Raw genomic sequence first — 22,359 nt, 5'->3', positions numbered from 1 at the left:
AAAGAGGGAGAAAATGTTAACTAGTTGCCACTTAATTCTTAAAAACAATAACAATAACAAAAATACGTACTATTTAATTTAATACACTCAAAGTAGTCCCCAATTTCATAATAGCCTACTAATGAATAAGACTGCAAGGCAAGATCCTTCATTTATATATTACATATGATTATCAAATTCATAGCTTTTCTGTAACTATTAATAGGACAAAAATGATAGCTTTATAGGAGAAAGAATAAAGGAAAATAATCAACATACAAATGTCAAACACTTAAGTCCTTTCCTAATAATTACTGAAAACCAAATTAACATACAAAATTTACCTATAGTTAAGGCTAGCTGTTCCTTCAAATATATGAAATAGAACAGCTATTACCCAAACATGCAAAAGCAAACAAAAATGCTGGTAAGCCCAAGATTACAATAATAATTTTTACTTTCCAGAGAGGTTATTAAAAATCAACAAGAGGGCCTCCCTGGTGGCGCAGCGGTTGAGAGTCCGCCTGCCGATGCAGGGGATACGGGTTCGTGCCCCGGTCCGGGAGGATCCCATATGCCGCGGAGCGGCTGGGCCCGTGGGCCGTGGCCGCTGAGCCTGCGCGTCCGGAGCCTGTGCTCCGCAGCGGGAGAGGCCGCAACGGTGAGAGGCCCGCGTACCGCAAAAAAAAAAAAAAAAAAAAAAAAATCAACAAGAGTTTGTCCCTGTGAAACAGATAAAATTAATAGAAATATTTCAGGTGATTCAAAAGAATACATAGCTAAAAATGCAGTGACTGCTACTTCTCCTCAAATCCTATCCTGAATGCTGAGTGGTACATAGAAAGAATTTTTAGTTTACAACTACCTGGTTAATTGAAACTCCTAGAAGAAAAAGTCAGGAAATGAACACTTTCTCTTTAATTTAAACCATACTATGCATAGATTTTCACAGTTTATGAACAGATTGTGAGATTCAAGGTGAAGGGAAGCCAATGTTTGGACTTAGAAGGCTAAGAGAAAGGCTTTTTTTAAAAAAAGTAGCTTCAGCAGTTTACTAGTATTTATGTGACTCTTACCATTAACTTGCCAGATATTCACCATCTTTTCCAAAGCCCCAGCTAGATATTTGCCACTGATACTCCAGGAAACAGGTGAGAAACTTGGATCACTAGGTGATCCCAGGCTTTCCTCAGCATCACCTTCCCTAGAATATAACAGATATGTATGGAATTCTAATCCCCATCATCACAAAGTAAACTAAATCCTAAACCTTAAAATAAGGGTTTTATATAGACTATAGTACATAAAGGCAAATCAAAAGCTTTTACATTTCAAAAGCCTGGCTAGCAATATTTGACAATCACATAATTGCTAGTGTTTGTCATAATGTGAAAAATGTAGAATTACAAAAGAATAATACTTAGACAATTCATCATTTAATGTAGTACATAATTTGTCAACAAAAGTATTCTGATTCCATATGGGTTATACATATGGTTATTACTCAGAGCACACTGACTCTTGTTTGCCTAATAGCTAGGGAAGTTTTATGGCTAGCTATAAAAATATAGAAGATGCTACACTGCTACAGAAGAAATATCATTACCCTAATTCCTAAATAATCCTTGAAGAATGATGGAAAATTAGCCTACTGTTTTATAGAATTGAACATTTATAATGCTGGCATAGTAGACCTTGATTTAATTTTGAGTAAGTTGACAGATATTGACAGTATTTTTATTTTCTAAATTACTATCTTGTAAATTAAAAAAAAAAACACTGGAGACTGTTCTAAGAGAAAAAACTAAAAAATTTTAGTGACAATTTGAGTACACTAACACAACCAAGATGAAGCATGTTTAGGATTGTCTTATTTTTAAATGTTACCCAAGAGAGCTAATGTCAGTACTCACAATCTGTTGAACACACAGGTCTGTTGCAGTGAATACTGCTTCTTGGTGACATTCCACACCCGGATGGTGCCATCATTGCCACTTGTAGCCAAGAGTCCTTTTTTATTACACCAAACACAAGTCATTACCTAGAAAAGATAAAAAGTCCAGCAATATTTGAGCAAGTTTTAATTCAAATGATTCTATAATCTGAAAGAGTTCTATCAAATTAAAAAAAGATCTACCATGAAATTGTAAAAGAGAAGTATACATGTTATAAAACAACATGCATGGTCTCATTCTTTTCTAACTGGCTTGTAAATATACACCTACTTGAAGTATAGCTTTAAAGTACTATGCCCAAACTCATTTGAGTTATCTTAGACCTGTTCACAATCTTTACTACACATGCTTATTTAATTAAAAAACATTTATTTAATTCAATAAAATAGAAATATTCAGCATGTTCTATAAAACTAATTACACAGACTAAGAAATGATTAAATTGGTAAAATAGAGGTCAGTCTTCATTTCCTAAACTGCCCTTGTCACTGCTCAGGAGCTCAGTGAGTTAGATTAAAACAGGGAGACCGGGCCTCCCTGGTGGCGCAGTGGTTAAGAGTCCGCCTGCCGATGCAGGGGATACGGGTTCGTGCCCCGGTCTGGGAGGATCCCATATGCCGCGGAGCGGCTGGGCCCGTGAGCCATGGCCGCTGGGCCTGCGCATCCGGAGCCTGTGCTCCGCAACGGGAGAGGCCACAACAGTGAGAGGCCCGCATACAGCAAAAAGAAAAAAATAAAAAATAAAAATAAAAAAATAAAAAAAATAAAACAGGGAGACCAATTGCTTCTTTTCTTGCATGTATAAACCCTCATCTTTTGTGAGGCCATTCCTTTGGTTTTCTTCTCATCCCCCATCTGATTTTCCCATTTGTATAATATTATATCATATAGTATACAACAAACACATGTAGAGAAAGGAGAGTTGGTAACTACCAGACAAATAACTGATAATTTAGCTTGTGTGTGTGTTTGTGTGTGTGTGGGTATGTAAGAGAGAGAAAGAAAGAGAGAGACACACATACACACACCCATGATCTGAACTTTAAGCTCTTGGAGAAGAGGAGAAACTATTTTATCTTACATAAGGTGACTGACACACTTGGGGGTCAAAATACATACTCTGTTTTGATGAGCCTCCAACTTGATAAAGGAGCATTTTCTGAGATCTCCTCCCATATCAGCGAGTGTTTGTGGAGTAGTCTGGTTGTCGCGGTCATGTGCAGCAAGAGTGCGCACAAGCTGTTGAGCAGCCCATTGCCTATGCTGTGAGGATAGCCTGGAGGAGAGGCAGCAGGCTGCCAGGGCATTAGCCAGCTCCAGAGGGCCTACAGCAGAAGGATCATAGGAAGGATGGGCATACAATTGGGCAGTTAAACCTGCTTAAACAAAACAATGAAATGATGCCCAGGTGAGAGCTGGTGGTGGTGAACAAACAAAAATGGGTTAAACTATCTTTTAAGAATTAGCACTTTTTCAAGCAATCATTTCACTAAGATATGCATACAAGGTATAAAGCATTTATCTCACATCAAATTCTATATTAAATCTGATTCACTGCAAATGTACATTTATATACACTAATCAATAGTCTTTGCTCTAAGGATACACTGACTGAGAATGCAACAGAAATCATTTTAAGGCCAGGGCAGAGGGAGCATGCCCTGAAGAATTAGAGTTTGGCTTCTGCTGCTCAAAATGATCTTAGGGACTTCCCTGGTGGTGCAGTGGTTAAGAATCCACCTGCCAATGCAGGGGACATGGGTTCAAGCCCTGGTCCGGGAAGATCCCACGTGCCATGGAGCAACTAAGTCCGTGCACCACAACTACTGAGCTTGCGCTCTAGAGCCCATGAGCCACAACTACTGAGCTCGCGAGCCACAACTACTGAAGGTCGTGCACCTAGAGCCCATGCTCCGCAACAAGAGAAGCCACCACAATGAGAAGCCTGTGCACCGCAACGAAGAGTAGCCCCCGCGTGCAGCAACTAGAGAAAGTCTGCAGAGCAACGAAGACCCGGTCCAGCCAAAAATAAATAAATTAAAAATAAATAAAATTTAAAAAAAGTGATCTTAATAGCCAGTCAAGGAAATGCACTGATAGATCCAAAAGCCCATCTCTCTTGGCCAAATGGTCCTGATGAAGAGAAGGGTAAATACTATGTTTAAGTAGTCCCTTCAAATTGTATCATCTTAAGACAAAGAAAAAAATAGCACTACTTTATATAAATTATATTCAGGAAGCCTACCAGGATTATTATCTATGGTGACCCAAACCATAATCTAATAAAATAATCTAATCAAACCATGACTAATTTGGTACATTTTCTAATATTTGTTTCCAGGCACAATGAAAAAGTATCCATGCACTTTTCTTATGATCTAACTTAATAAGTATACATGATGTTATGTAATTCATCACATACAACAATGCAAAAACATATTTTTAAAAATATATCAAATTGATTAGAAGACTGCATATTTAAATCGTATGAAACTTACCTTTCTTTTCAACTTCTGACTTATCATAATTAGGTCTCAGTTTGGCCCCTTTGTCTGCTAGTAATGCCACAAGGGCCTGAGTTACAACAAAATTTGGGGAGGTTACAAGCTTATTCTCTTCAGCAATTCCTCGGAGAAAGCTAGGTAGAAACTTTCGCTGAATTGGATCATCGACCATGGTTAGATTTACCCCTGTTGCAGCAGAAATCAAGTTCTGAAGAGGCAATCAGAACAAACAGGTGTAATTTTTACATATAATTTTGGAACAAAAAGAAGATTTTATCTCAAAAGATTTTTTAAGAATTGGCTGGAAATAAGCAATGTAATAAGAAAAGCACTGAAAACTATCCTACCTGTGTACACAACTGCACCAGGAGTTTTGCAGCACTAGGAGTGTTTGATGCTAGACATCCCACTGCTGTGCTCAGATAGGCCAGGCAAGAAATGGGCTTGTTGGCCTTGCTGTGCCCACCTCGTGAGCGTTCTGAAGTGCTTGCCATGGCGGAAGGGCTGGTGGAGAGGCCAGCTCTCCCTGCTGCAGCCAAGCACATTAATCGAACCAACGTTCGGATATCTGTAAGCCCCAGAGATTCAAGACCAGCAGCCAGGCTACAACTGGAACCACTGCCAGGAAAGGAAAACACTTTAGATGCATAAAGAAAATAAATTTAAGGGACCACATATCATCCATAGCACCAACAACCAAAATAAAAGGCAAGCTGCACTATCATTAGTCATACATGTCCTTAGAGATGTCCAAAAATATTATGTAAGCTGGAAACTGCTTTGAAACTTTTTTATTTTTTTATTTATTTTTTTTTTTGCGGTACGCGGGCCTCTCACTGTTGTGGCCTCTCCCGTTGCGGAGCACAGGCTCCGGACGCGCAGGCTCAGCGGCCATGGCTCACGGGCCCAGCCGCTCCGCGGCATGTGGGATCTTCCTGGACCGGGGCACGAACCCACGTCCCCTGCATCGGCAGGCGGACTCTCAACCACTGCGCCACCAGGGAAGCCCTGAAACTTTTTTATTTTAATAAATATTGACATACTTTAGTATACCTGAATTACCAAAGTATAACTTACAGAAATGTTTACAAACCATGAATTTTCACAAACTGAACAAACCTATGTAACCACCTTCCAGATCAAGAAACAGAACATTACCAATACCCCAGAAGACTGCTTGGGCCCTTCTCAGTCTCTAGGCCCTCAGAAGTAACCACTATTCCAACTTTTTAAGGCCATAAACCAGTTTTGCCTGTTACTGAACTTCATATAAATAGAATAATAAAGTATGTATTCTCTTCTGTCTGGCTGCTTTTACTCAGCATTATGCTTGTAAGATTCATCCACATTGTTGCATTACAGCAGCAGTTATTATTTTCATTGACACAGAGGCATACTGTGGAGATGTTCAGGTTCAATTCCAGACCATCACAATAAAATGAATATTGCAATAAAGAAAGTCACACAAATATTTTTGGTTTCCCAGTGCATGTAAAAGTCATGTTTACACTACACTGTAGTTTGTTAAGTGTGCAACAGCATTAAGCCTAAAAGAGCAATGTACAGGGACTTCCCTGGTGGTGCAGTGGTTAAGAATCCACCTGCCAATGCAGGGGACACGGATTTGAGCCCTGGTCCGGGAAGATCCCACAAGCCGTGGAGCAACTAAGCTCCTGCGCCACAACTACAGAGCTTGCGCTCTAGAGCCCGCGAGCCACAACTACTGCACCCGTGTACCACAACTACTGAAGCTCACAAGCCTATAGTCCGTGCTCCGCAACGAGAAGCCACCACAAGGAGAAGCTCGCGCACCGCAACAAAGAGTAGACCCCGCTCGTCGCAACTACTGAAAGCCCGCATGCAGCCAACGAAGACCCAACGCAGCCAAAAATATGGCTTTGGGTGCACATATGTAAGCATTTCTGTTGGATATATACCCAGAAGTGTTTTTCTGGGTCACAGAGTATGCTAATATTCACCTTTAGTTGGTACTATCAAAGAGTCTTCCAAAGTAACTGTCCCAATTTATTTTCTCACCAACAGTGTATGAGAGTTCTAAGTGTTCCACACCGTCATGATCACTTTTTTCCCCCCAGTCTTTTAAATTTTAACCATTCTGATGGGTGTGTAGTAGTATCTCATGGGGTTTTCATTTTCATTTCTCTGAAGACTAATGTGACTGAACATCTCATTGTTCATGTTTATTGGCCATTTTGAGAGCCTCTTTTGTCATTATGTCCATTTTTCTTTTGGGTTGTCTGTCTTTCTCTTACTGGTTTATAAGAATTCTTTACATATTTTGTTGGTTACATGCATGGCTAAGATCATCTCCCATTCAGTGTTTTTTTTTCCCTTTAACTTTTTTGCCTTTTTACTTCCTAAATGGCTTGCTAAACAGAAGTTCTTTTTTAATGTAGTCCAATTTATCAATTGTTTTCCTTAAAGTGAATGTCTTTTGTGACTTGCTTAAGAAATCTCTGGTTGTTCCAAGATCAAGAATAAAATCTTCCTCTGTTATCTTATAGAAACTTATATTGATTTACATTTCACATTTAGACCTAAGAGCCACTTGGAAATACTTGCTTTATATAGTTTGAGGCTGGGGCCAAGACTCATTTTTTTTCCTTAAGTGAATAAACCATCTGACCTAGCCCAAGTTACGGAAAAGACCATCCTTTCCTCATTGGTCTGTAATGTAAGCACTGTCATAAATCAAATGTTTATCTACACATGTGAGTCAGTTTCTGAACTTCATTTTCCACAGTCCGAACTGTCTAGTCTTGAGCCAACCCCATATAGTCTCATCTAAATATTTTTTAAAATATCCATTTAAAAAAATTTATTTATTTTTGGCTGTGTTGGGTCTTCGTTGTGGCGCTCAGGCTTTCTCTAGTTGTGGCGAGCAGGGGCTACTCTTCGTTGTGGTGCACGGGCTTCTCATTGAGGTGGCTTCTCGTGTTGCGGAGCACGGGCTCTAGGTGCACAGGCTTCAGTAGCTGTGGCTTGCAGGCTCTAGAGCGCAGGCTCAGTAGTTGTGGCTCACGGGCTCTAGAGCGCAGGCTCAGTAGTTGTGGCACACGGGCTTAGTTGCTCCGCGGCATGTGGGATCTTCCCGGACCAGGGCTCGAACCCGTGTCCCCTGAATTGGCAGGCGGATTCTTAACCACTGTGCCACCAGGGACGTCCTCATCTAAACTTTGAGTTTTTCTTTCAGGGTCCTTCTGTCTTCATGATTTACTTCTAAATACCCCTACTTAATCATTTCCTAAATGGATGTCTTTTAGGTATTCTTGGCACTCTTCCCTTTTTTAACATTATGCTCCACAGTTTGAGCATAGCAAGAGTCTCCACGATGGAATATACAGGCTGACTTAGCTACACAGTTGGTAAACTCTGCAGAAAAACTCACTCGACCTTTTATTTTGACCCTACACCAAATGGATCAACAGCCTTGGTTTCCCGTTTCAGATAATAAAATAAAATTTTCAGTTTACTCAGTTACTATAACGGCAATATTTTCTACCTAAAAAGAGCTAAGCATTAACTGAATGACTGACTGAATGAATGAATAATAATGATGACTATGTCTAACTTCTTTCATTCAACAGTAGCTATTCAAGTTTCTAAAACTTCTATCCTCCCAAACAATACCAGACTCCTGTCTAATACATACTAGAAGCTAACTTAACATCTTTTGACACAAAATAACACTTACCTGACTGAGAGAAGAGACAGAGCTCTCATGACCATGGTTCTGGCCAGAAGAACCTGAGCAGCAGCAGTCACTCTCCTTAAAGCCACCACCCGGTCATGAGGGTTTGCTAAGGCAGCTGCCTGTTCACCTAATGTTATTCTCCCAGAGGAACTCTTTTCTACAGAGCCATGGCAACCTGAAAAAAAGAACATTTTGCTTAGTTTATAAGAAGGTAAGAAAAAAAACAGCCGGACTACTGAAAAAATTTTCCATTCTACCTAGGTTCTAGGCTACCAGGAAATAAAGCAAATCAATGTGCTTTGCTCATCTGGAACTTTGTTATACAGAAAATTGCTTGGGAGAAATGGACATTTCTAAGTCAATAATCTATTATAGGAAAAATATGATTCTTAAATTTTTTGGTTTTATTTATTTTTGCTCATATATCACTTCTACTGATATTAACAAATATAGGAAAGATATAGTTTTTAAAATATGGTTTGAGTACACATAAAGGGCTGAGTCACCAGTACTGTGCCAATTCTTTATTTAATATTCCATACAGCAAAAAGTTACCATACCCTCACACCGAAATTAAAAAATACTGCAAAATAGTTTTTATTCATTTCCAGGTTTCTCTTAACACAAAGTTTAAAACAAACAAACAAAAAAAACCCCTACATTTTATAAACTTTCTTTTTATCACTTCAACATTTTATAAAAAGAAAATATCAGAAACTTAGTATTATACTATACCTTCAAAACATTAGAATAACTGGCTAAAGATACTTGATGGGATAGGAAATGTTGAACTCTTATTATTATTAACCTTTACCTTATTACCTTTCTAAGAAGCAAATTAATATACTCTATAAAATCCATGCCAATCAGCATTTCAAGTTTACCTATTTGCATCAGAGTCTCTTCCATACTGTTGGTCGCTGTTACCATTGCTACTGATGCTCCCAATGGATCACTGTCAGGGAACTGGACTGGTTCTGGTACAATGCGGCGGTCGTTTAAACCAAGTGGTCCAGCGAGTAATTCAAACTCTTCTTCACCCGTTAGCTTTTCCTCTTCATCAACATCCAACATGTCCCAGTCTTCTGGAATTTAAATAAAGAAGTGTATGGTATGTGAATATAAACATGAAATAACTCTGCTGGCAATGGTTATTGTGAGATATGTCTAAAATGCAGATGGACTGAAAGCCAACCGCCTACAAAATGAACTACGGCACCATCTCCTGGTGACCCAACCAAACTGCACTCCTGAGTTATAGTGAGACTAAGGGAAAGGGAGGCAGAGCGGTCAAATCCATTTAAACCAAAAGCACATGTTACAGTTGGTAATGGAGGTTTCAACGAACAAAAAATATTATTATGGGGCCAACAAAAAGTTCTTGACCCTGTCCATAATCATTAGGAAATGAGTTACTTCAAATAAATGAATGCTCCAGATAAACTGAGGCTCACTTCAATTTTTTATCTTTTACTTTCCTCAATTAGGATGGAAATTCAAAATGTACTACACACTTTCCCTACTTTGAAAAAATATGTATGCCACCAGAAATTAACATTCTGTGGCAAAGCTAGTATTAGGACCCAGGTCATTTTCCTTTGACTTTTAAAACTAGGGCTGTTGCTACCAAACTATCTTGAACTTTTGGGGGGAAGTTTAAGTTAACATGTACATAAATACAAACAAACATATGAAGGTAAGTTTTAGTAACAGATGTTAAGCAGAAGGTACATACAAAAATACATGTGAAATAAAGAAGCTCTCACAACAACTACCTTCATACACACTGTCCTGCTTGCCAATTAGATCTGGAGCTTGTCCCTTGTACCTGCACCAAACACGAAGAACATTGTGTTTTTATATAAAACAGTTAGTGCCCCAAAGTGCAAATTATGTCATTAGGACATTTTAAAAAGTCATTAATAAAGCAACACAAAATAAAAAAGTGTATTTCATGTTATGGGCTAATGTAATAAAAACTACTGGTATGTAAGTGTTTACAAAATCAATGACTATTTTACCAAAATACTGGGGAGGTTTCTAGGTTACCTACGTAAGTCTTTTAATCAAAACCTATTCCAGAACGCCTTAAAGACTTTAATAGTTGACAATAAGGGCAAAAACCCTACTCAATAGCAAATAGTTGCTATTCAAGGGTATAAAGAAGTAATATTTTCATGGAAGCTCATTTAATCTGAACAGTCTATATTTTTCATCAAGAAAAAAAACCTTAAGATATTAAAACTATGGTGAGAAACACCAAAGAAAAAAATTGAACATAAGCCTCCTGAAGGTTAAAGCAAGGGTCCCACTCACAACTTGACAACAAATTAAAGGTTAACACAGTCAAACTCCAGTGAAGGACCTGAGGCCATACCACTGTTCCCAGACTACAGGCTCCCACCTCTGGCAGGAACTTGAATTCTTCCACCTCCCTCATCCTTGTCCCCAATTCAGCAATCATAGGACTTTATAAAGGAAAGGTTAAAGGTTACTCCTCACATTAAAAAAGCTACAATTCCCATGTCTTAATGAGAGATACTTTATATACTTCGATCAGAGGGTATGGTTATCTATCCAATTTCAAGGTACCTTTCAGAACTTGTTGCCTTGGATTTGGTCTTCAGGGCTAAGTACTTTTCCCTGCAGCTGCCACATAGCAGGTAGTATGGATTTCCACTCCCACATTCACCACCAAACCAGCCATCCACATAGGAGCCGTTACTGCGATAGCCCTGGCGGTTTGCACTGCGCCCACAGCCTGGGTGATTTCTCTTCATGTGCTGATTGAAGCTGACAACACTGCACTCACACAGTTCACATACCACCACTTCTTCCCTGTCTTCAGACTCACAAACATGCTGCACAAAATAATTTCATATCAAATTATTAGTCAAGTTAACATAAAATTAAGAAGAGGTAAACAGATAATTTATTATATTAAATTAACAACTTTGTTTACATATGCTAGAATATTTGCAAGATGTTCGTCAAGGCTATATAACAAAGTTCTTTCAAATCAAAATCCAGATCACACGGTCTAAAGGTGTTCTTTGCCCCTTCCTCACACTAATAAGTGACAATAAAAGTAACTGACTATCCTACTGAGAAAAAAGTTATTAATAAAAATGACAATCTGCCCCATCTCAAATGATTTAAAATCCCTCCAATGAAAACTACTTTCATCTTGGTTTTATATATTAAATATAAACATGCATAACATGTTTATCTATCATAACGTGCATATCTATTTTCTGAATTTCTAAGAAGTCATTTGGATTCATTTATCTTATTAACATAATATGGTATATGCTCTTTCCTATAGAACTTATACCTGTGAACTTCTGTTTCCCTGCTACAAAAAGTGTAATGCTAAACAATGTAAACATACAAACCCATCATGTACCCTGCCCTTGGATGGAGGCATTTACAAGATCTAGGTGGCACTGGTTCCTAGAATGAGGCATTACAGTGATTAAATAGAACCTATAAAGAAGAAGAGCATGCATTCAGATAGCAAGGTAAGCACAGTAGCCATGTTAAACACCCAGCAGAGCTGACTGGGACCTGATGCCTATTTTGTAATCTATCTTTGATATCAGAAATCAAATTATCACAGCATGGCTCTATTCATCTAGTCTGGGGAGAGAAGCAATAAAATCGCACAGAGAAAGCAACAAGAGAGACTTTTTCTTACTAGTTTGTAGGCATCAAAGTAACCTCAAGTGTTAAAGCCCCAAACTTTAGGATGAGATGTCAGACTTTTCAGAGTGTTACAACTCTAGGAAATGCTGTTATTAGTAAGCTGTATGAACAGGAGGGCAGGAAAATAAGTCAGAGCAGCCCCCGCTGCAGTCACACACACCCAGGTAGGCCAATCCAGTACCTCTGGGATCCACATTCCCAGAATATCGTTGTCACTGGTCAGGTCTTGTCCAAACATAGCTTCCATCGCTTCATCATCAAGATCAATTTCCAATTCCTCATCTAAATTAAAGTCATACAATGCCCCTGGGTCTTGTTGCAAAGATATTCCTTCTCTCCGACTTTGATTCCTATGGGCCTGCACAGAGCGGTATAACCCCGCTCAGAACAAAACAAGAGAGGCATTTTATTTGCATGTATAAAATAATTCTGAATATTTTGCCAGTTCTTAACTGCCATACAATGCAGGTGAGAGCCTACCTCAGCTGACTTATTGGATTACAAACCATAAACATAAAACTTTACCTAACATACGTGTTTCCTCTTCCGTGAAATGGGGATAATAGTATTCATACCTTGCAGAGCTGCTGACAGGTTTAAATAAGATAATCTATGTAAAATATTTCATAATGTTTGTTATATAGAAGAACACTCAATAAATATGAGCTGTTATTATCCTTTTAAGTTTTTTTTTTGTCAGTCGCTTTCATTATATATTAAATACACATCCTATATGTTCTAGGACAGTCTCAATTTTTCTGTTTCCATAAATTACTGAATCATTATTTACGTTTTAATAGTTCAAAGATTAAACTCTGTTTTGACAAATGACATATTCTAGATTTTAGTTTGGAAAATATATTCCCTATAATTTAAATTTCACATGCCCAGAACATAATCTTAAAAATATTTACTAAGGTACTGAAAAAATATATTTTTGCTTACCTGGGCCTTACCTAGTAGTGAAGCCCTAAAATTCACAAAGTACATCAGAAAAGCCATTGCCTACTTTGGCACAGTGCTCTCTCTAGCTCCTTCTCATCAGTGATGTCTTAAACATGCATCTTCACTTCTTAAATTATAAGTATTTTGAGGGCAGAGAGAGCATTTATGAAATTCCTCAATATTTACAAGTGACCAGTATAGCCTTCTGCTCCCAGAGGGAACTTAAAAATCAATCTATGAATGTATGCTGTGACTTAAATTATGTAAAATTATATAAATGCATAGAAAGTAATATGCAAATAGTTGCTCTTTTAATGTGGAGGTACTGAATACTTAGTATCATTAGTTTACATCTTCTTTAATGTTGCTTTTACATTTACTTTAAAATATAAACAAACTGTATAATACTTTCACCAAGAGAAGGATGTGAAACATATACTTACCTGCTCTTGCTAGCAATGTTCGAGCAGCTAAATCAAACTTGTGCCTTCTTGTAACTGCTGAGCGACCCCTAGCGGGTGGTCCACTTCCAGAAGCTGCATTCTCTACATGATCCAGATTATCAGGGCTAAAAGAGCAAGTTTGAAAGCAACACACATTTTTAAAAATCATCATGAACAGAAAGCACAGGTGCAAGCTTGCTTGTAGTACTCTTTCCTCCAAATATTATCGAGAACAAAATATGTTTTGAAACATATCTTTTGTGTCTGGCTTATAAATATGTCATATTGCCCTGAGCAATAATTTTATCTAGTTTTGAAATATACCAACAATGAAATTACGCTTAATGCAAGTTTAAATTCAAATGAGGTCAACGGCCTTAACTAAATCCTAAATGATTAAATACTTAAAAATTGAAACGATTGGAAATCCTTGCCTTGGAAAAACAGATATTTCAAAATAAGTTATGAAAATATTCATTGAGTTTATCAGAAGAAGTCTGCATATTAATATAAGACACAAGCCCCCCATATAACTTCATGAGCTAAAATGAAACGAAGATTTAAAGTCATAAGAAGTGCTGAAGGGGGAGGATTTTAGAAAGAATTACAGAATATTTTATTACATTTCTTTTTAGGCTAGGCATTATCAGAGAATTCATTTCACAACTTTAAAAAGGGGTGTATTGTACTGGATATTAAAAACTAAAGAAGAAATGAAAATATAAACCCATATTAAGATACAGAAAAGATTTAAAAGTCCATTTCTATTGAATGCATTACTTTAAGTCAATTTATATTAAAATGAACATTCTAGTTTATATCTCTTAAATAAAATCAAATTATTTTATCAACATGTTTACTTTATTTCAGAATAAATTTATTTTAATTTTCAGTTTCTTCTTTTCAGCAATTTTATATTAAAATTATTTCCTTATTTCATAAAAACATCATTCAAGTCAAAACCTGTCATGTCATTGTTAAGGGTGCTTCACAGAAACATAAGCTTGTAACTGAAATGTCTACCTTTTCATCTCTCTCTAGTTATCAACCTTATATACCATTAGAAGCATCTATGAAGGGACATAATGGGGTTCTTGGGATACCATTTATAACACATGGAACAGAAATATGGAAATTGGAATTTCACCTTTCACTAAAGCCTTCCTCCATTTCAGCAGCATCAGCTGATGGTATGTCTCCTGGTGACTGCAAATAGCATGGATCATTTGACTTCCCACCACTGCCTACAACTGCGGCTCCGTGCCTTGAGTCGGCTGTGCTGCCTGACTGGGGCTCCTCCTCATCCTCATGCCCAGGGTGCTCTATCATCCACATGGCAAGGACAGTGATGTTCTGGGCATCAGCCTCTCCTCGAGCACCTGAACAGGGGGAAAAAAAGGTCTAATACTGACTATGGGCAAAATAATTAGTTATTCATGCTATCAGTTTAAGACTGTCTGCTATGTTGCCACTGTAATTGAATCTTGTGTTAAAAATCTTACAAACCTTTATGGCCTCTTAAAAAACAAACTGCCTTTAATAAAGATGGTGCTTCTCATAACTGCATATAATGATACATAAAAAGTTATAGTAAGAAAAAGAAATAAAAGGAATACAAATTTGAAAAGAAGTAAAACTGTCACTGTTTGCAGATGACATGATACTATACATAGAAAATCCTAAAGATGCCACCAGAAAACTACTAGAACTAATCAATGAATTTGGTAAGGTTGCAAGATACTAAATTAATACACAGAAATTTCTTGCATTCCTATACACTAACAATGAAAGATCAGAAAGAGAAATTTAAGGAAACAATCCCATTTACCATCACAGCAAAAAGAATAAAATACCTAGAAATAAACCTACCTAAGGAGGCAAAAGACCTGTACTCAGAAAACTATAAAACACTGACGAAAGAAATCAAAGATGACACAAACAGATGGAGAGATATACCATGCTCCTGGATTGGAAGAATCAATATTGTGAAAATGACTATTCTACCCAAAGCAATCTACAGGTTCAATGCAATCCCTATCAAATTATCAATGTCATTTTTCACAGAGCTAGAACAAAAAATTTCACAATTTGTATGGAAACACAAAAGACCCCGAATAGCCAAAGCAATCCTGAGAAAGAAAACGGAGCTGGAGGAATCAGGCTCCCCAACTACAAAGCTACAGTAATCAAGACAGCAAGGTACTGGCACAAAAACAGAAATATAGATCAATGGTACAGGATAGAAAGCCCAGAGATAAACCCATGCACCTGTGGTCACCTAATCTATGACAAAGGAGGCAAGAATAAACAATGGAGAAAAGACAGCCTCTTCAGTAAATGGTGCTGGGAAAACTGGACAACTACCTGTAAAAGAATGAAATTAGAACACTCCCTAACACCACACATAAAAATAAATTCAAAATGGATTAAAGACCTAAATGTAGGACCGGACACGATAAAACTCTTAGAGAAGAACATAGGAAAAACACTCTTTGACATAAATCATATCAAGATCTTTTATGGCCCACCTCCCAGAGTAATGAAAATGAAAACAAAAATAAGCAAATGGGACCTAATGAACCTTAAAAGCTTTTGCACAGCAAAGGAAACCATAAACAAGACGAAAAGACAACCCACACATTGGGAGAAAATATTTGCAGGGAGAAAATATTTGCAAATAAAACAATGGACAAAGGATTCATTTCCAAAGTATACAAACAGCTCATGCAGCTCAGTATCAAAAAAACAAACAACCCAATCAAAAAGTGGGCGGAAGACCTAAGTAGACATTTCACCAAAGAAGACATACAGATGGCCAAGAGGCACATGAAAAGAGGCTCAACATCACTAATCATTAGGGAAATGCAAATCAAAACTACAGTGAGGTATCACCTCACACTGGTCAGAATGGCCATCATCAAAAAGTCGACAAACAATAAATGCTTGAGAGGGTGTGGAGAAAAGGGAACCCTCCTGCACTGTTGGTGGGAATGTAAATTGATACGGCCACTATGGAGAACAGTATGGAAGTTCCTTAAAAAACTAAAAATAGAACTACCATATGATCCAGCAATCTCACTACTGGGCATATACCCTGAGAAAACCATAATTCAAAAAGACACATGTATCCCAATGTTCACTGCAGCACTATTTACAATAGCCAGGACATGGAAGCAACCTAAATGTCCATTGACAGAGGAATGGATAAGAAAATGTGGTACATATATATAAAGGAATATTACTCAGCCATAAAAAGAAATGAAACTGGGTCATTTGTAGAGATGTGGATGGACCTAGAGTCTGTCATACAGACTGAAGTAAGTCAGAAAGAGAAAAGCAAATATCAAATATTAATGCATATATGTGGAATCTAGAAAAATGGTACAGATGAACCTGTTTGCAGGGCAGGAACAGAAACACAGACGTAGAGAATGGACATGTGGACACAGGGAGGAAGAGGAGGGTGAGATGAATTGGGAGATTAGGTTTGACATAAATACACTACCATGTGTAAAATAGATAGCTAGTGGGAACCTGCTGTACAGCACAGGGAGCTCAGCTCGGTGCTCCGTGATGGCCTAGATGGGTGGGATGGGGAGAGGGGGGAGGTCCAGCAGGGAGGGGATATATGTATACATATAGCTGATTCACTTCACTGTGCAGCAGAAACTAACACAACATTGTAAAGCAATTATACTCCAATTAAAAAAACATTAAAAAAAATTATACTACCTGTGGCTTCCATGGCTTTTGCAATCTGCCGGAGAGAGAACCCCATTTCCAACAAGGGTACTGCAATTGCTGGAGGAGGAGGAGAAGTTGAAAGTCTACTGCTTGGGTCTGACAAGGCTGAGACAAAAGAAAGAGAAGTCCTAAATATCACTATATACCATGAGTAAAAAGTATTCTTATAGTAACCATAATTCCCAATTTTCTTAATAGTGTCCAAATATAATGAAATGTTACTCTACTAAGAATTCTCTAATAACTAAATGTGACTAAATTTGATATAGCTTTTTAAGGTTTTTCTTAAAGATAAAGTAGCTATTATGAAACAAACCTGCTGAAAAAAATGTTTAATGTTTTCTTTTTTAAAAATAGTTCCCTACTTACAAAAAATTTCAAGCTTTACAAAAATGTGTAAGAATAGTACAAAGAATTCTTTTACCCCTGAACCACTGGAGAGTAAGTAGCAGACATAATGCTCCATCTTCCCTGAATATACTAATATATTACTCTTACAAATAACAATATTCTGGGCTTCCCTGGTGGCGCAGTGGGTGAGAGTCCGCCTGCCGATGCAGGGGACACGGGTTCGTGCCCCGGTCTGGGAAGGTCCCACATGCCGTGGAGCGGCTGGGCCCGTGAGCCATGGCCATTGAGCCTGTGCGTCCGGAGCCTGTGCTCCGCAACGGGAGAGGCCACGACAGTGAGAGGCCCGCGTACCGCAAAAAAAAAATAATAATAACAACATTCTCCTGTATAACCACAACGCAACTATCAAAGTCAGGAAATTAACAATTATCATCTAATCCAGATTCCATTCTAGTTTCAAGGAAAGTCCTGATAATGTTCTTTACAGCAAAGGATCTAATCCAGGATCATCTTTACATTTAGTTTTCATGTCTCTTCAGTCTCCTTCACTTTGAGACTTTGAAGATTCCAGGCCAGTTATAGGGTAGAAAGTCCCTCAATCTGATGTCTGCTGTTTCCTCATGATTAGACTCAGGTTGTGCATTTTGGCAGGAGTAGCACAAAACTGACGTTGCCCTCTTCTTATAGCATTCTATTAGATGGTTCATGATTTCATGTTGTCCCATTATGATGGGTGTGACAAGGTTAACTTGATGATGTTAACTTTGATCACTTGAGTTAAGCTGGTATCTGCCAGGTTTCTCCACTGTAAAGGTACTTTTTTTTTCTTTGTAATTAATAAGTATTTGTGGGAAAACACTATGAGAATAGGTAAATATCTCATTCTTCATCAGTTTCATTCTGCATCCATTTATGCTTACTGGCTGAATTAATTATCATTATGATGGTTGACAAAATGATGGGTTTTTTTAAGTCCATCATTGCTTTCAGATTCATCAGTTGGTATTCCACTCTAAAGCAAAGCTTCTCCTTTCTCCATCAGTATAGGGTTATGGATTGTCATTGCATTCATGAGTTATTGTCTGTTATGGTAATTATTATTTATTTTTATGCCCCACATCTCCCAGATTTGGCCAGTGGATGCCCCTTCACTCTGATTTCTATACCCTTCAAGCCTGTGCCCATCATTCTCTGAGTACTTTGTCACTTTATGGTACAAGATATTCTAGGTTCATCTCATACTGAGACCTGAAATCAGCCATTTCTCTCTCAGAAGATCAAGGTTCCTTCTAGTAGAGAATGGTATTTCAAAGATAGGATCTTGGCACTAGGTGTGTGTACTGCTACTGAAGCATCACTGTCCCAAGGCCCTCTCAGTGGACAGCTGCCAGTGGAGGCCCTCTTCATCCTATATGGTTCTGACACCTAGTGCCAGGCCATATGGACACTTCTTTGCCCCACTTGGACTCCAACACCTTATACCAGGCCACTCCCCACACACAAGAGGTGTTTTTCTTCACCCCAATCTGGCTCTGACAACCCACACACCTCCCATACCCTGCTGGCATGAATGCCTCCCTAGCTTGGCCCCACTTAATGGCTTTCAAATTGAATTAGTAAGGAAGAAGGGAAGGAGGGAAAGAGGGAAGGATGGAGGGAGGGAGGGAAGACTATAACTCTCATTTTCGCTTAAAAAAATGTCATTACTGCTACAGTGGTGATAGCCCTGATATATCTGATGGACTTCTCCTTGCCATGGTAGAGTAATAGAGACTAGATTTACCCTCACCTTAAACAACTAAAAAAACAGACAAAAATTATCAAACAACAGTCTACAGATATTGGACAATAGGTAGTGTAGGACGGTGATCCCTGAGAGAAGGGAATCAAATGACGCAAGGTGTACAACTGCCTTAGCTTACTGCCTGGAAAGAATTTCCCAAACTGCAGGTCAGGGAGGGTAAATTCAAGCCAAACCCAGTGGTCGCTCTGAATGGCGGAGACAGAGTAGAGAGTTCAAAAGTGGCTAGAATTCACAGGGCAGAATCCAGAGAGGGGAGATCTGTATGGAAAGAGGACAGCTACACAGATAGAGAACTCCAGAAATGTGCAGAGGGTCCTCTTCCCCTCAAGTCCTCAGCTGATGCTAATACAGCAACTATCCAAAGCTAGGGAAAGAGTCACCAAGAAGCAGCAGGCAGAACAATCCTTAGAGCTCACATAGGGTTGGGAAGTTTGTGTTAGAACAAGCCAGAATGAAAAAACTTTGTAATGCATAAGGTATTAGATAGAATACTAAACAAACTAAAGGCTGTCCTGGTCCCACCTAACAAAGCTTAAAAGGAAGCCTTGAAAGAATCAAATTGTTTTCAAGTTACTTAACTGAATTCTAGAACAAAGTTTAAGTATAATACAATTAACGAAATACAAAATATCCAGCACCCAACTAGGTAAAATTCACAATGTCTGGTATCGAATAAAAAATTACCAAACATGCAAAGAAACAAGAAAACACAATTCAAAATGAGGAGAAAAAATAATTAATAGAAACAGATCTAGAAATAATTGATAAATTAAGTACCACAGACATTAAAACAGATACTATAAATACACTTGATTCTGGTTATTTGTGGATTCCCTATCTGCCAATTAATCTACTCCTTTAAGTTAATTTGTAACTCCAAAATCAATACTCATGGCACTTTCACAGTCATTCACACACACAGGGTGACCAAAAAATTCAGTCTTCTGATGCATTTGTTCCCAGCTGAGGTCAAACAAGGTGATGCTCTGTATTCTTGTTTCAGCTCTCAGACTATAACAATTGTCCTTTTGTGCTATTTAGTGTTACTTCTTTTGCATTTTTTTGTGCTTTTTGTTGGTGATTTCATTGTTTAAAATGGCCCCCAAGTATAGTGCTGAAATGCTGTCTAGTGTTCCTAAGTGCAAGAAGGCTAAAATGTGCCTTATGGAGAAAATGTAAGTGCTAAGCTTCACGCAGGCATGAGTTAATAGTGTTGCTGGCCATGAGTTCAATGCTAATGAATCAACAATACATATTAAATATGGTGTCTTTAAATTGAAACACACATAAAATAAGGTTATATATTCATCAGTTGACAAAGAAGTGACCAGAAGCTCACAGAAACCTAGCCCTGTATTTTCCCTAGGGAACAATGGTTCAGTTTTCACTAATTCTGTGTTCACAGAATATAACTGTTTTAATAATGAGAACTGTTATTCCATGTATTCTGTAAGGTAGAGGAAAGACTGAGTATGTTATAAAAGCCATGGGAGATTAAAAAAAAAGACATATACAGAACTTCTAGAAAACTACATACAATATCTGAAGGGAAACATACACTGGATGGGATTAAGAGCAAATTAGACACTGCAGAAGAAAAGATTAGTGACCGGAAGGCACAACAATAAAAATTATCACAAATCAAACACAGACAGGAAAAAGAATTTAAAACAAAAACAAAAAAAGAGCAGAGCATCAGTGATCGTGATCTGTGGGATAACTGCAAGTGGCTTAATATACATGTAACTGGAGACACTGAAACGGAGGAGTAGTGGAACAGAAAAAAATCTGAAAAAAATAATGAATGAAAAATTTCCAAATTTAATGACAACTTTAAACCCACAGATCCAAAAACCTCAATAAACCCCAAGCACAAGAAACATGAAAAAAACTATACCAGGGCAGATCACAATCAAATTGCTTAAGCCCACTGATAAAAAGAAAAATCTTAAAAGCAGCCAGAGAAAAAGGCATATTACATCAACATTAGAAAGACAGAAGACTTATCACTGGAAACAATGCAAATCAGAAGACAGGAGCGCAACAACTTAAAGTACTGAAGAAAAAAAAAAACAACTGTCAATATAGAATTCTATTCCCAGTGAAAATATTTTTTCAAAAAATTAAGGTGAAATAGACTCTTTTGGATATATAAGAGCCAAAAGAGTTTATCACTAGCAGATCACTACAAGAAATGTTAAAGGAAGTCTTTAAAGCAGAAGGAAATGATACCAGATGCAAATATGGATATACATAAAAGAATAAAGAATCTCAAAACTAGAAAATATGTGAGTAAATAAAAAATACATACTTTAGTTTTTAAAAATATCTTTAAAAGATAATTGGCTGTATACAGCAAAAATAATAATGTATTATGGGGCTTTATAAGATTCATATAAGTTAAATTTATAATAACAAAAGTACAAAGGCTGCGAAAGGGGAAATGAAAGCATACTATTGTTAGATTCTTCTATTATACATGAAGTGGTATAACATTACTTGAAAGTAGACTGTGATAATTAAGAATGTATACTATAAACCTGAAAGTAATCTCTAAAAACACAATAGCAAGTATAGCTAATAAGCCAACAAAGGAGATAAAATGGAATTTTAAAAATACTCATTTAATTCAAAGGAGATAGAAAAAGAGGAAAAAGGAAACAAAGAACTGATGAGATGGAAAAAAAAGATGGTAGATTTAAACCCAGCTATAACAATAATCACAGTAAAGGTAAATGGTCTAAACATTCCAATTAAAAGGCAGAGAACATAAGGCTGAATTTTAAAAGCTGGACCCAACTATAGGCTACCTTTAAGAAATCTACTTTAAATACAAAGACCCAAATAAGTTAAGGGTAAAATGATGGGAGAAGATATACGATTATAAAACAAATTAAAAAATCAAAAGTGGCTACATTTAAACCAGATAAAGCAGATTTAAGGGCAAACAGAATTAACACGGATAAAGAGAGTCACTTCATAACAATAAAGAGGTCAATTCATTAAGAAGATATAAGAATCCTAAATGTTTATGGACCTAAAAACAGAGCTTTAGAAGTACATGAAACAAAAACTAATAAACGAAAGGGGAAATAGACAAATCCACAATTAGAGATTTCAACACCACTCCCACAGTAATTGATAGAATAGGTAAATGAAAAATAAGTAAGGATAAAGAAGACTTGGACAACACTATCAATCAACTTGACCTAAC

The 22,359-nt window shown here is 37.5% G+C and overlaps 1 protein-coding gene across 7 annotated transcripts in view; it reads right to left on the bottom strand.

Moving 5' to 3' along the window:
- The window catches only part of HERC1 (HECT and RLD domain containing E3 ubiquitin protein ligase family member 1), a 220,482-nt gene that overhangs the window by 47,562 nt on the left and 150,561 nt on the right, over nt 1-22,359 (bottom strand). For 3 of the 7 annotated variants that reach the window (XM_060097205.1, XM_060097208.1, XM_060097206.1), the window contains exons 42-54: nt 16,979-17,095; nt 14,394-14,625; nt 13,247-13,371; nt 12,019-12,239; nt 10,746-11,014; nt 9,929-9,981; nt 9,038-9,238; nt 8,154-8,328; nt 4,786-5,056; nt 4,433-4,646; nt 3,054-3,310; nt 1,893-2,020; nt 1,056-1,183 (exon numbers count right to left, since the gene is read on the bottom strand). In XM_060097205.1, the coding sequence (XP_059953188.1) occupies nt 1,056-1,183; nt 1,893-2,020; nt 3,054-3,310; nt 4,433-4,646; nt 4,786-5,056; nt 8,154-8,328; nt 9,038-9,238; nt 9,929-9,981; nt 10,746-11,014; nt 12,019-12,239; nt 13,247-13,371; nt 14,394-14,625; nt 16,979-17,095 (2,391 nt within the window). Of the gene's footprint in view, nt 1-1,055; nt 1,184-1,892; nt 2,021-3,053; nt 3,314-4,432; nt 4,647-4,785; nt 5,057-8,153; nt 8,329-9,037; nt 9,239-9,928; nt 9,982-10,745; nt 11,015-12,018; nt 12,240-13,246; nt 13,372-14,393; nt 14,626-16,978; nt 17,096-22,359 lie in introns of all 7 variants that reach the window. The other 4 variants (XM_060097204.1, XM_060097207.1, XM_060097209.1 and 1 more) reach the window with 4 other exon arrangements.

The sequence above is a fragment of the Mesoplodon densirostris genome, chromosome 4 (genome assembly GCF_025265405.1).
Source record: "Mesoplodon densirostris isolate mMesDen1 chromosome 4, mMesDen1 primary haplotype, whole genome shotgun sequence".
Taxonomy (NCBI): Eukaryota; Metazoa; Chordata; class Mammalia; order Artiodactyla; family Ziphiidae; genus Mesoplodon; species Mesoplodon densirostris.
Note: the sequence above shows the minus strand (reverse complement) of the source record. Positions and strands in the feature narration are given on the sequence as shown.